Here is a 13,006-nt window from a genome sequence, read left to right on the forward strand (position 1 = left end):
GGTATTTCACGCCGCATTCCCACAGATTACTATTAGAAAGATTCCTCACCATAGCATAAAGATATCTCACCATGGTAATTTGCTACCTTTGAACACAAGAGGCATATGTTCAATTTGAAAACGACATCTAACAATTTAACTACTTACTAACAGATGGCGCTTAGGGAAGTAAGTTGACATTTAATTAAACTAACTGATAGTTCTGATTCGTGAAATTTAGAAGTTTTTGGAATGTAATAAAATTGTGAGGCTTTCATAGTGTATAACTAAAAAATTTTTTGAAATTAATAACTCGGCGCATGAAGATAATCGACCTAAATAACTTAGTTCTCGATTTCACAATAATCAATTGTCATAACAATCCCTTATACTATAGGCTGGAATTACCCATTTCAAATTTTTCATTCCAGTTCATTTTGCGGTTAGTGTTTTAATGTTTTTGAAATCTATATTTAAGGAAATTAAATATTGGTAAGTAAAAGTAAAGTATTTATCAAGCACTCACACAATTTGGTGACTTGGCGCTTATAAATTTATCGACAGTACTAAAGACTTTCGTTTAAGACAGGAATATAAAAACCCACTTTCTTATAAAAAATGGCATACAATAAGCATCCTTATGATGAAATTCGTAGTGATTTGCCATCTGAATGGAATACACCAACAGCACCGCCGCCGGCGTATAAGGAAACTAATAATTCGATCACCGAGCAACCTGGACTCAGTGGTGTGCCAATGGCCGGTCAATTACCAATACCGCAGTATACATCCATTTATGCCAATCCGAATCCACCAGTGGGTCCACAATCTACGCAATTGCGTTGCCCAGAGTGCAAATGTATGGTTAAGACGACGGTTAGACACCGTTCAACGGCAAAAACACATTTGGCATGTTTGTTGTTAACGTGGACTGGTTGTTGTTGTTGCCTTCCATATTGTATGGATACCTGTCGCAATGCAAATCATTTTTGCCCAATGTGCGGCACATTTGTTGATACTTATCAATCATAGGAGCAGCAAAGATGTTTCCAAAGTATCTACTTTAAATGTGCTTGTAAAATTTCAATGGAAGAAGTGATTTACTTTGCTAGCTTATAAGCATTTTTTGTTGAATTCATTAAAGTATCGCTCATAAAACTATCATTTAAACAAACTGGCATTGAATTTTTTCAAAATAAAATCGTCGGAAATAATAAACATATACATACATACATATGTGACTTATAATTAAAAAAAAAAATATATATATATATATAATACTAGCAGGCCCGGCAGACGTTCTGACCTAAATTTGGACTGAAAAATGTGATTGTTTGGACTTTAAGCAGCGCCGGTGATTGAAATTGGCGCCCACCAATGAGTAAATTTAACTCCCGACATTAACATCTGTCGGCTTAAAATTTGCCAGTACTCATTTACAAATACAAATATATATATTTCAATCATTTTTTAAGCTATTGCATAGATTTTATCAGGGATGCACCTTAACGTTAAGCTAATCGTTTATCAAAAAATTTCCACCGTTTCCGTTGAAACACTTCGAAATATTATCGATAAAGAAATTATCAAGATAAATTGTATCTCGTTTTTAACCGAAACGAAAAGCTTTCGTCAAAGTTAAAAACGTTAACAAAACCATGATACTTTGTGTTTGAATTGTGCTGGCAATGCTATAGCCATGGTGTAGCCGTAAGGTGGTAAAAGCGAGCGGACATACACACACAAACTCCATGTAATTTGTTTGTGGAATTCGTTGGTGGTAATGTCAAAAATACTCTGAGAAATGATCGCACTGTCAAAATTAATGAGAAAAGTTGCAATCAGCTTGGCTAATGCTTTCACCTTTAATGACTCCGCCATCAATCAGCCTTGCCAGCATAGTTTGAAATTAATAATCAACATAAACGATTTGATTTCGTTTTGATATGGCAGAAAACGAAACAAAATCATTTCGTTAATTTGACGTTCTTAACGTTAATAAACGAAACGAAATGACTTTGTTTCGTTTATTAACGTTAATTATCGTAACGAAATGATATCGGTTCGTTGGGTTCGCGGGCTTGGCGACTAAATCAAAAAAACCGTAACGGAATTTGTCAAAAAAGGTTTGAAAAAGGTTCGGTGTTAGCAACAGGCCAAATACATAGAATTGGAGTTAAAGTTAAAGTTAAAGATAAAGTTAAAGTTAAAGTGAATGTTAAAGTTAAAGTGAAAGTTAAAGTTAAAGTGAAAGTTAAAGTTAAAGTTAAAGTTGAAGATATAGTTATAGTTAATGTTAAAGTTAAAGTTATAGATAAAGTTAAAGTTAAAGTTAAAGTGAATGTTAAAGTTAAAGTGAAAGTTAAAGTTAAAGTTGAAGATATAGTTATAGTTAAAGTTAAAGTTAAAGTTATAGATAAAGTTAAAGTTAAAGTTAAAGTGAATGTTAAAGTGAAAGTTAAAGTTAAAGTGAAAGTTAAAGTTAAAGTTAAAGTTGAAGATATAGTTATAGTTAAAGTTAAAGTTATAGATAAAGTTAAAGTTAAAGTTAAAATTAAAGTTAAAGTGAAAGTTAAAGTTAAAGTTATAGATAAAGTTAAAGTTAAAGTTACCGAGATAACTTTTGTGAGCGCTATTTATACCTAATTGAGTTGTGTAAATAAAAAATAAGATTTCAGGAATTTGAAATAAAAAAATTACCTCTAAATTTAAGTTAAAGCTACACAAGCTCAATCCTGTTATACTCAGCGTGCTTTGCATATAGAGTGTATTAACTTTGGTAACATAATAAATCAACTTTGGTGACATAAACGAATCGAGATAAATATAGACTTCCATATATCAAAATGCTGAGGAGGAAAAAAGGAATTGATTTAGCCATGTCCGTCAATCTGTCGGTGCACACGATAACTTGAGTAAATATTCCCCCATATAACCGATTTTTCAGAAAAGAGGATTTTTGTCATATCTTCCATAATTTATAAATTGTAGCTTCAAACTTCATCATATGCTTTCGTATATTGCACATATTGTTGTCTAAAAAAAATGATGAGATCGGTCGTATATATATCATATGTTGAACACTAGGGGTGTGCCTGAATGCGAATGGGGAATTATACTCACGAAGGTATGTATTACGATATGATTGGTACAACTTCCTTTCTATTAATTCAGGCTTTAATTAACAGTAATGACTTACGAACTAATAAGGAAGATGTAACAAATTATATTTCGAGTAAATCAAATTTCAATAATGACATTTAAAACTATACAAGTATCGATTTGAAATGTTCGAATTCATGAATAAGTAACACTGTATGCAAATTAGAAAATATGAACGATGATTGATGTTGCCGTATATAGCTTCATATATATGTATGTGCATGAGTGCACCTATGCACATATATCTTATAACTTTAAACGAGCAATTCTTCTATATTCGTATATTTGTATGTTTGTATATCCGAACGATCTCGGGTCAGCTCAACCGATTTAAATGAAATTTGGCACAGGATAACGTATCACCTTCTAGATTTTCTATCTAGGTGTTGCCACTCAGAATGTTTCACAAGGTTGCCACCTATTCGAAATTAAAAAAAAATTTTACGAGATATACCGATATGGGTATCAAACGAAAGGTATTTCACTCCGCATTACAATAGGGACATTTTTGAGTAGGGTCGCCATTTAGGGTTGCCACCTATTCGAAATGAAAAAAAAATATTGCATGAGATATGCCGATACGGGTATTAAACGAAAGGTATTTCACTCCGCATTACAATAGCGACAGTTTTGAGTAGGTTTTCCATTTAGGGTTACCACCTATTCGAAATTAAATAAAAATTGCATGAGATATGCCGATATGGGTATCAAACGAAAGGTATTGCACTCTGCATTACAATAGCGACATTTTTGAGTAGGGTTGCCATTTAGGGTTGCCACCTATTCGAAATTAAATAAAAATTGCATGAGATATGCCGATGTGGGTATCAAACGAAAGGTATTTCACTCCGCATTACAATAGCGACATTTTTGAGTGGGGTTTCCATTTAGGGTTGCCACCTATTCGAAATTAGAAAAAATTGCATGAGATATACCGATATGGTATCAAACGAAAGGCATTTCACTCCGCATTACAATAGCGACATTTTTGAGTAGGGTTTCCATTTAGGGTTACCACCTATTCGAAATTAGAAAAAAATTGCATGAGATATACCGATATGGGTATCAAACGAAAGGTATATCACGCCGCATTCCCACAGATTACTATTAGAAAGATTCCTCACCATAGCATAAAGATATCTCACCATGGTAATTTGCTACCTTTGAACACAAGAGGCATATGTTCAATTTGAAAACGACATCTAACAATTTAACTACTTACTAACAGATGGCGCTTAGGGAAGTAAGTTGACATTTAATTAAACTAACTGATAGTTCTGATTCGTGAAATTTAGAAGTTTTTGGAATGTAATAAAATTGTGAGGCTTTCATAGTGTATAACTAAAAAATTTTTTGAAATTAATAACTCGGCGCATGAAGATAATCGACCTAAATAACTTAGTTCTCGATTTCACAATAATCAATTGTCATAACAATCCCTTATACTATAGGCTGGAATTACCCATTTCAAATTTTTCATTCCAGTTCATTTTGCGGTTAGTGTTTTAATGTTTTTGAAATCTATATTTAAGGAAATTAAATATTGGTAAGTAAAAGTAAAGTATTTATCAAGCACTCACACAATTTGGTGACTTGGCGCTTATAAATTTATCGACAGTACTAAAGACTTTCGTTTAAGACAGGAATATAAAAACCCACTTTCTTATAAAAAATGGCATACAATAAGCATCCTTATGATGAAATTCGTAGTGATTTGCCATCTGAATGGAATACACCAACAGCACCGCCGCCGGCGTATAAGGAAACTAATAATTCGATCACCGAGCAACCTGGACTCAGTGGTGTGCCAATGGCCGGTCAATTACCAATACCGCAGTATACATCCATTTATGCCAATCCGAATCCACCAGTGGGTCCACAATCTACGCAATTGCGTTGCCCAGAGTGCAAATGTATGGTTAAGACGACGGTTAGACACCGTTCAACGGCAAAAACACATTTGGCATGTTTGTTGTTAACGTGGACTGGTTGTTGTTGTTGCCTTCCATATTGTATGGATACCTGTCGCAATGCAAATCATTTTTGCCCAATGTGCGGCACATTTGTTGATACTTATCAATCATAGGAGCAGCAAAGATGTTTCCAAAGTATCTACTTTAAATGTGCTTGTAAAATTTCAATGGAAGAAGTGATTTACTTTGCTAGCTTATAAGCATTTTTTGTTGAATTCATTAAAGTATCGCTCATAAAACTATCATTTAAACAAACTGGCATTGAATTTTTTCAAAATAAAATCGTCGGAAATAATAAACATATACATACATACATATGTGACTTATAATTAAAAAAAAAAAAAAAATATATATATAATACTAGCAGGCCCGGCAGACGTTCTGACCTAAATTTGGTCTGAAAAATGTGATTGTTTGGACTTTAAGCAGCGCCGGTGATTGAAATTGGCGCCCACCAATGAGTAAATTTAACTCCCGACATTAACATCTGTCGGCTTAAAATTTGCCAGTACTCATTTACAAATACAAATATATATATTTCAATCATTTTTTAAGCTATTGCATAGATTTTATCAGGGATGCACCTTAACGTTAAGCTAATCGTTTATCAAAAAATTTCCACCGTTTCCGTTGAAACACTTCGAAATATTATCGATAAAGAAATTATCAAGATAAATTGTATCTCGTTTTTAACCGAAACGAAAAGCTTTCGTTAAAGTTAAAAACGTTAACAAAACCATGATACTTTGTGTTTGAATTGTGCTGGCAATGCTATAGCCATGGTGTAGCCGTAAGGTGGTAAAAGCGAGCGGACATACACACACAAACTCCATGTAATTTGTTTGTGGAATTCGTTGGTGGTAATGTCAAAAATACTCTGAGAAATGATCGCACTGTCAAAATCAATGAGAAAAGTTGCAATCAGCTTGGCTAATGCTTTCACCTTTAATGACTCCGCCATCAATCAGCCTTGCCAGCATAGTTTGAAATTAATAATCAACATAAACGATTTGATTTCGTTTTGATATGGCAGAAAACGAAACAAAATCATTTCGTTAATTTGACGTTCTTAACGTTAATAAACGAAACGAAATGACTTTGTTTCGTTTATTAACGTTAATTATCGTAACGAAATGATATCGGTTCGTTGGGTTCGCGGGCTTGGCGACTAAATCAAAAAAACCGTAACGGATATTTGTCAAAAAAGGTTCGAAAAAGGTTCGGTGTTAGCAACAGGCCAAATACATAGAATTGGAGTTAAAGTTAAAGTTAAAGATAAAGTTAAAGTTAAAGTGAATGTTAAAGTTAAAGTGAAAGTTAAAGTTAAAGTGAAAGTTAAAGTTAAAGTTAAAGTTGAAGATATAGTTATAGTTTTTTTTTTTTTTTTTTTTTGTGTTTCGTGGAAGGAGGAAATGCTTTATGCACTGACCGGGATATTTAAGCCTCACTGCGAGACTCTCCGAGTGTAGGACTCCCTTCTGCCATGAAGGCCTACCCACTAAAACCTAACCTCCCACGGCCCGCGCAAATCCCCGTACCTGGGACCGCGTTTAGCATTACTTCGGGTACGGGTGCGCGCTACGTGAGCTCTATGGCTACTCTCACGCTAATGGGCTAGGCATCCGTCTTCTCGTTTACTGGTAAGTATATGCCTCACATATGTGCTGACCGTATCCCATCTGTCTCTTCGACAGGTCATGTTATTAATGACACTGCCCGGGGATAGGTCGCCAAGTACCTCTTCTACCCTCCTTCGCTGATGGGAGAAGTGCCTGCATTCGAAGAAGGTGTGGCGTACATCGTCTATTTCCCCACAGTACAGACAGCTCGGGCTATCAACCTTACCCATTCTGTGTAGGTATTTGCGGAAGTAACCATGTCCCGTTAGAAACTGGGTCAGGTAAAAGTCTACCTCTCCGTGCGGTCGCTTCAACCATGGATCAAGTTCAGGGATTAGTTCCTTAGTCCACTTTCCTACGATGCTGTTGCTCCACTGATCTTGCCAACGTCGGATCGATTCTTCTCGCGCCTGCATGGCAACAGCAGCTCTACTTGCTTGCGATCCGTTGTCATATATTGTTTTTCTTTCCTCAACGAGAAGATATATCGGTATGGTTCCCGCAACGACCAGGACAGCTTCAGCTGAGACCGTGCGGTAAGCCGAAGATATTCGCAGCGCCCCTCTGCGTTGGACCGAGGTGAGGGCGACTCGGTTCTTCCGGTATTTCATTGCGTCCGCCCAGATTTCTGCACCATATAAGAGTATAGAATCCGAGGCTGATGCAAGCAACTTCCTTGTGCATGGTTTTGGGCCACCTGTGTTTGCCATTAATCTACTCAACTGCGCTATTATGCGCGCAGCTCTTTCGCAGGTCCCTCGTATGTGATCCGAGAAGTTGAGTTTGCTGTCTAACCTCACTCCCAGATATTTCGCTGAAGCGAGTGTTTCTATTCGCTGGTCCCCAACCATCATGTTCCTGGTAGTGGGAATACGTCTCTTTGTGAGGATGACGATCTCCGTTTTGGCTGTTGCTAACTGGAGACCGTGCTCAGCCATCCACCTATTTACATTACGCATGACCTGGTTTAATTTTAGCTGTGCCAGCTCGCAGCTTGGTGCTGTTATCACAGCTGCCACGTCGTCTGCAAATGCAACGAGGAAGGTGCTTTCTGGCATGTCTAACCGAAGAAGACTGTCGTAAGTTATATTCCAGAGATCGGGACCTAGTACCGAACCCTGGGCTGCTCCACCTGTTATTTTTACCTTTTTTTGACCGTGAGTACTTTCATATATTAGATACCTCTCTCTTAGGTAGTCCCTTAAAATTTCTAACAAATATTGCGGTACTTTGAAAGTGCTTTCTAGTGCCTCAAGCATGTCCTCCCACCTAGCTGAGTTAAAAGCGTTTTTGACGTCCAGCGTGACCAGCAACACTATAGGTCTTGCTCTGTGGCACGCTGTCTCGGCTTTCTTGACTGCGTCTATAACTTCTGCTATGGCATCCATTGTAGAGTGCCCCCTCCGAAAACCATGCTGTCTGGGCGACAGTCCTCCGGCGTCCTGTAACGCTCTGGTGAGGCGTTGCTTCAGGAGACTCTCCATCAATTTCCCTGCTGTGTCCAACATACATAGGGGACGGTAGGATGATGGAGAGTTGGGATCTCCTTTTCCTTTTGGAATGAGAACCAGTCGTGCTGTCTTCCATATGGTGGGGAAAATTCTTTCTTCGAGACATTTGTTGTACATGTGCAACATAAGTTCTGGGCAGTCGTTTGCAGCTAGTCTTATTGCCTCCGCGGGTATTCCGTCGGGCCCAGATGCTTTCCTAGGTTTCATAGTTCGCACGGCAGTTTTAAGCTCTTCTTCTTGGAATGGTTCCACGTTGCGATCTTCATGGGTAACGTACCCACCCTCCCTAGGCAGTTGGGTGGGAAACAGGCCATCCACAATGTTCCTTATTTGGTTCTCGTCCATCAGCTGGTTTGGCGGACGGAACTTCTTCATTACTATCTTATATCCCTGCCCCCATGGGTCTCGATCCACTTCCTCGCAAAGCGCTTTCCAGCACTTAAGCTTGCTTTGCTTAATGGCAGCACTAAGAGCTTTCTTCGCTCCTTTGTACGCTTCCGACTTTTCTAGAGCCTCAGGCCTGCCGCGCGCGCGAGTTGCTAGCCTTCGCATCCTGTGGCATATTTTCCGCAGCTCCGCGATTTCGCTATTCCACCAGTATACCTGCTTTTTACCCCTCCACACTCCCCTCCGTGGCATAGAGAGGTTGCAAGCGTGGCGAAGACAGCTCATTGTCTTTTCAACCGTCTCTTCCGTCGGACTGGAGTTGTTGATTATCCGTCGGGCATCCCCCAGTACTGATGCGGAGAACGTGGCAGAGTCGACCTTGGATGCGTCCCATGCTTTTGTTCTGCGTGGCCCGTTCGGAATCTGCCTCTGACCGGGATCGTTTAGGTGGAAAGTGATGTAGTTGTGATCGCTGCCAGTCAGATCCTCTATGACTCTCCATCCAGCAGCGGTCAGCAGCAGGCTTTCTGACACTAGTGTTACATCGGGGATCGAGTATCCAAAGCCTGGCCGTCGGTATGTAGGGGTCGTACCTGTGTTAAGCACGTTCAAACCGAGCCTGGCTGCCATCTCAAGGACTAACCTTCCACGGGTGTTAGTCTGCGGCATTCCCCATTCGACGGCTCTTGCGTTAAAGTCTCCCGCCACAACCAGGTTACTAGTTAAGTCCCTCAGGTCGTCTTCAATAAGTTCAAGCTTCTCCCTGAACGTTTGAATGGGATCATTCGGGGACAAGTAGCAGCTTACTATTGTGGTATTATTCGTAGTTAGGCGGACGTAGCCTTGTCCGGCAACACGGTTCACAATATTGGCGTTTGCATCTGTCATCCAGATTGCGGCGGTGCCGGTGTTGTCTATATGCCAATCATTTCGGGCTCTATAGGGTTCGCTGATGATAACGCTGTTAGCTTTATGGTCTAAGACCAACTGTTGTAGTAGCTCATCAGCAAGTCTGCTCCGGTTTAGGTTGCCTTGGATAAAACTAATCACTACTGAATTGAGACTTTGGCCTTTGCAACAGCGAGTGCCGCTCTGAAAATGCTGCATGCTCCAGATCCAGGGACATGATCGAGCTTCTGTGTATTACACAGGTAACATTTTGGAGCTGCGGTACAGGCCGAAGCTTTGTGGCCGCTTTGCCCACACTTCCAGCAGGCGTTACTCCTGTCTGGACCCTTGCATTCTGCCTTCCGGTGTCCGTAGCCGAGACACCTAAAGCAGCGTTGTACTTCTGCTCGCTGTCTGATTCGGCACTGTATCCATCCGATCGGAATTTTACCTTTTTTGAGTAGGGCGTTGCCAATATTCTCGTCCACTTCGACGACCGCCATTTTCTGTTCTCTTTGGTTTGCTGCGAACACAGAGACACGGAGAGGTCTAGTCATTTCTTCTTTTCCGACCTCCCTCCTTATTGCGTCTTGGATTTCTGTTTCAGTTGTGAGACAGTCCATGCCAAGTACTTCCAACTTCATCCGCTTGGAGAGCTGTTGTGCTTCACCGACCTCTCCTACTGCACTACCTATAGCTGCTCTGAAGGCCGTCTGGTCACTGCAGCGCGCCGTTTCAATCAGTACGTTACCAGATTTGGTTTTTCGTACTGACCGTACCACCGTACCTGTGTCATTAGGGCGGAGCTGGCCGCGTATGGCCCCTAGTACCTGGGCATAGCTTTTGCCTTCCACAGGTTTTACCACAAAAGTTGCTGCTTGTCTCCTCTTTCTCGCCCGTTTTTGAGCTTTAGGAGCTTGGACGGGGGTTGCCTGCTTGGCTGGCTGGGCCCGCTGTTTCAGCCTCCGGCGCGCTACATTGGACCAAGACTCACCTTGTGAAAGCGTATTTGTTCTTTCATTTCGTTTCTTTTTGGCTTCCAAGTCCTCCGAGTGGGAATCTGAGCTCGTTCGTGCCCTCTTGCTTTTTCGGCCCGATTCTCTGCTCTCATCTACCTTTTGGGCCCTTAACGATCCCATGCAGCTTAACGCTTCCTCGAGAAGAGCCATACCGGTTTTTATGTCCTTGGACACGGTCTTCTGCTTGAGAGCGGTTTCCTGCATCTCGCGCAGCACTGATACCGCGTACTCCAGCAGTTCGTCTTGGCTCTTCCCTTCGAGGCTTGTGTATGAGAGTGAGCCTCTTGGCGGAGTCGCACGTTTCTCCTTCCCAACAGCGCGCTGTGCAACGACATTGGGTGAGCTGACCGACGCTTTTTCCCTTGCAGTAGCAGGTGTTGACTGGCTGGGGTTATTGCGCAGCTGTGCTTTCGCTGCCTTTGTCTTTTCCGCCGATTCGGTGCCTTGTGTGGGCATTACCGACAAGGTCGCTTTAGCGGGGGTTGTTAAAACCGGCGATCTCAGCACTTTAGTGCTCTTCTTGAACACCGCTTCATCGCCCCTTTCTTTCTCGCTTTCTCTACTTTTATCTTCCTTTGTTGTTTTTATTTTGTTGCTCATTTGTTCTATTGGGTCTCCGCTTCAAGCCGCTATCTCCGCACGATGTGCAGTCGCCGTCTTCAATTCCCGTGGTTATCTTTGCAGAAGCAGGGAGGCCACGCGTGGGTTGACACAGGTCCTTATGGGAGTCTGTGTTCAGAGCCAGAATACAGCGTTAGTCAGGAGTCGTCTCAACTGAGCCTGCACCACCAACTTAATGGCGACGTGCTTCGAACGTACTTGAAGACCTGCCAAGGTTTTAACGAGACGGAGACGATGCCGATATTAACCTACCAGCCGTTTCGGCAAGGTGTCACCCTTGCTTACTAAGGTAGTAGCCTATCGTCATCGCCAGCCCGTAGCAATCAGTTCATAATCATATTTCCAGTTTTGGTCAACAGGATCTTACTGGTCTCGATCCTGTGGATGCTTGATGGGGTATTTTAGGGCGGCATCCTATCGCCCTTCCACCGGAACTTTGGGATGTGTTGCCCTTAGAGCAACACATTCCCATTTTTCCACTGGATTGCTCGTTTTGGTTCGCCCTGAGTACTTAATTCACTCAGTACCTCCCGTCTTGTGGGAAGCATTCCTCTATCCACCACCTGAGGAGGCGCCCGGTAGGGGACCGATACCCCCGCGGGATAGTTATAGTTAATGTTAAAGTTAAAGTTATAGATAAAGTTAAAGTTAAAGTTAAAGTGAATGTTAAAGTTAAAGTGAAAGTTAAAGTTAAAGTTGAAGATATAGTTATAGTTAAAGTTAAAGTTAAAGTTATAGATAAAGTTAAAGTTAAAGTTAAAGTGAATGTTAAAGTGAAAGTTAAAGTTAAAGTGAAAGTTAAAGTTAAAGTTAAAGTTGAAGATATAGTTATAGTTAAAGTTAAAGTTATAGATAAAGTTAAAGTTAAAGTTAAAATTAAAGTTAAAGTGAAAGTTAAAGTTAAAGTTATAGATAAAGTTAAAGTTAAAGTTACCGAGATAACTTTTGTGAGCGCTATTTATACCTAATTGAGTTGTGTAAATAAAAAATAAGATTTCAGGAATTTGAAATAAAAAAATTACCTCTAAATTTAAGTTAAAGCTACACAAGCTCAATCCTGTTATACTCAGCGTGCTTTGCATATAGAGTGTATTAACTTTGGTAACATAATAAATCAACTTTGGTGACATAAACGAATCGAGATAAATATAGACTTCCATATATCAAAATGCTGAGGAGGAAAAAAGGAATTGATTTAGCCATGTCCGTCAATCTGTCGGTGCACACGATAACTTGAGTAAATATTCAGAATAAAATATTGAAATTTGGTATAGCGGTTCCTTGGCGCGTATCTCCCATCGCTATTAAAAATGCAGAAAATCGGAGAGTAACCACGCACACTTTTTGCATATATAATAACATTTTGGAAAACACATAAAACCTGATTATTTAATAAATAATTCACCTAGAATGTTAACTTTTGATGTGTGCACTGATATTAAGACTCTTGATTTTTTTTTTAAATGGGCGTGGCACCGCCCACTTGTGGTAATATCAATTTTACAAATATTATTAATCATAAATCAAAAATCGTTAAACCTATCATAACAAAATTCGACAGAGAGGTTGCCTTTACTATAAAAAATGCTTCGAAGAAAAATTAACGAAATCAGTGAAGGACCACGCCCATTTTTATATAAAAGATTTTTAAAATGGTCATGGATGAATACAATAAGCTAATCTTTGCAAAAAAGAGCTTTATATCAATGGTGTATTATTTTCCAACTGAAATTATAACACGAAAAAGGAAACAATTTTAATTTTTTAAAATGGGCGTGGCACCGCCCCTTTGTGACCAAACAATTTTCTATGTTTCGGGAGCCATAACTCGAAGAAAAATTAAAGGC

General features: G+C 39.9%; 2 protein-coding genes across 2 annotated transcripts; both read left to right on the forward strand.

The window, feature by feature from the left end:
- The first annotated feature begins 597 nt into the window (after positions 1–597).
- On the forward strand, positions 598–1,017 carry LOC137242007 (lipopolysaccharide-induced tumor necrosis factor-alpha factor homolog). The gene has a single exon (XM_067769374.1). The coding sequence runs from the start codon at positions 598–600 to the stop codon at positions 1,009–1,011; it is 414 nt and encodes a 137-aa protein (XP_067625475.1). The 3' UTR covers positions 1,012–1,017.
- Positions 1,018–4,813: 3,796 nt separating this feature from the next.
- On the forward strand, positions 4,814–5,233 carry LOC137242008 (lipopolysaccharide-induced tumor necrosis factor-alpha factor homolog). The gene has a single exon (XM_067769375.1). It carries the CDS (start codon positions 4,814–4,816, stop codon positions 5,225–5,227), a length of 414 nt encoding a protein of 137 aa, XP_067625476.1. The 3' UTR covers positions 5,228–5,233.
- The last annotated feature ends 7,773 nt before the right edge of the window (positions 5,234–13,006 follow it).

The sequence above is a fragment of the Eurosta solidaginis genome, chromosome 2, assembly GCF_040869045.1.
Source record: "Eurosta solidaginis isolate ZX-2024a chromosome 2, ASM4086904v1, whole genome shotgun sequence".
NCBI classification, from domain to species: domain Eukaryota; kingdom Metazoa; phylum Arthropoda; class Insecta; order Diptera; family Tephritidae; genus Eurosta; species Eurosta solidaginis.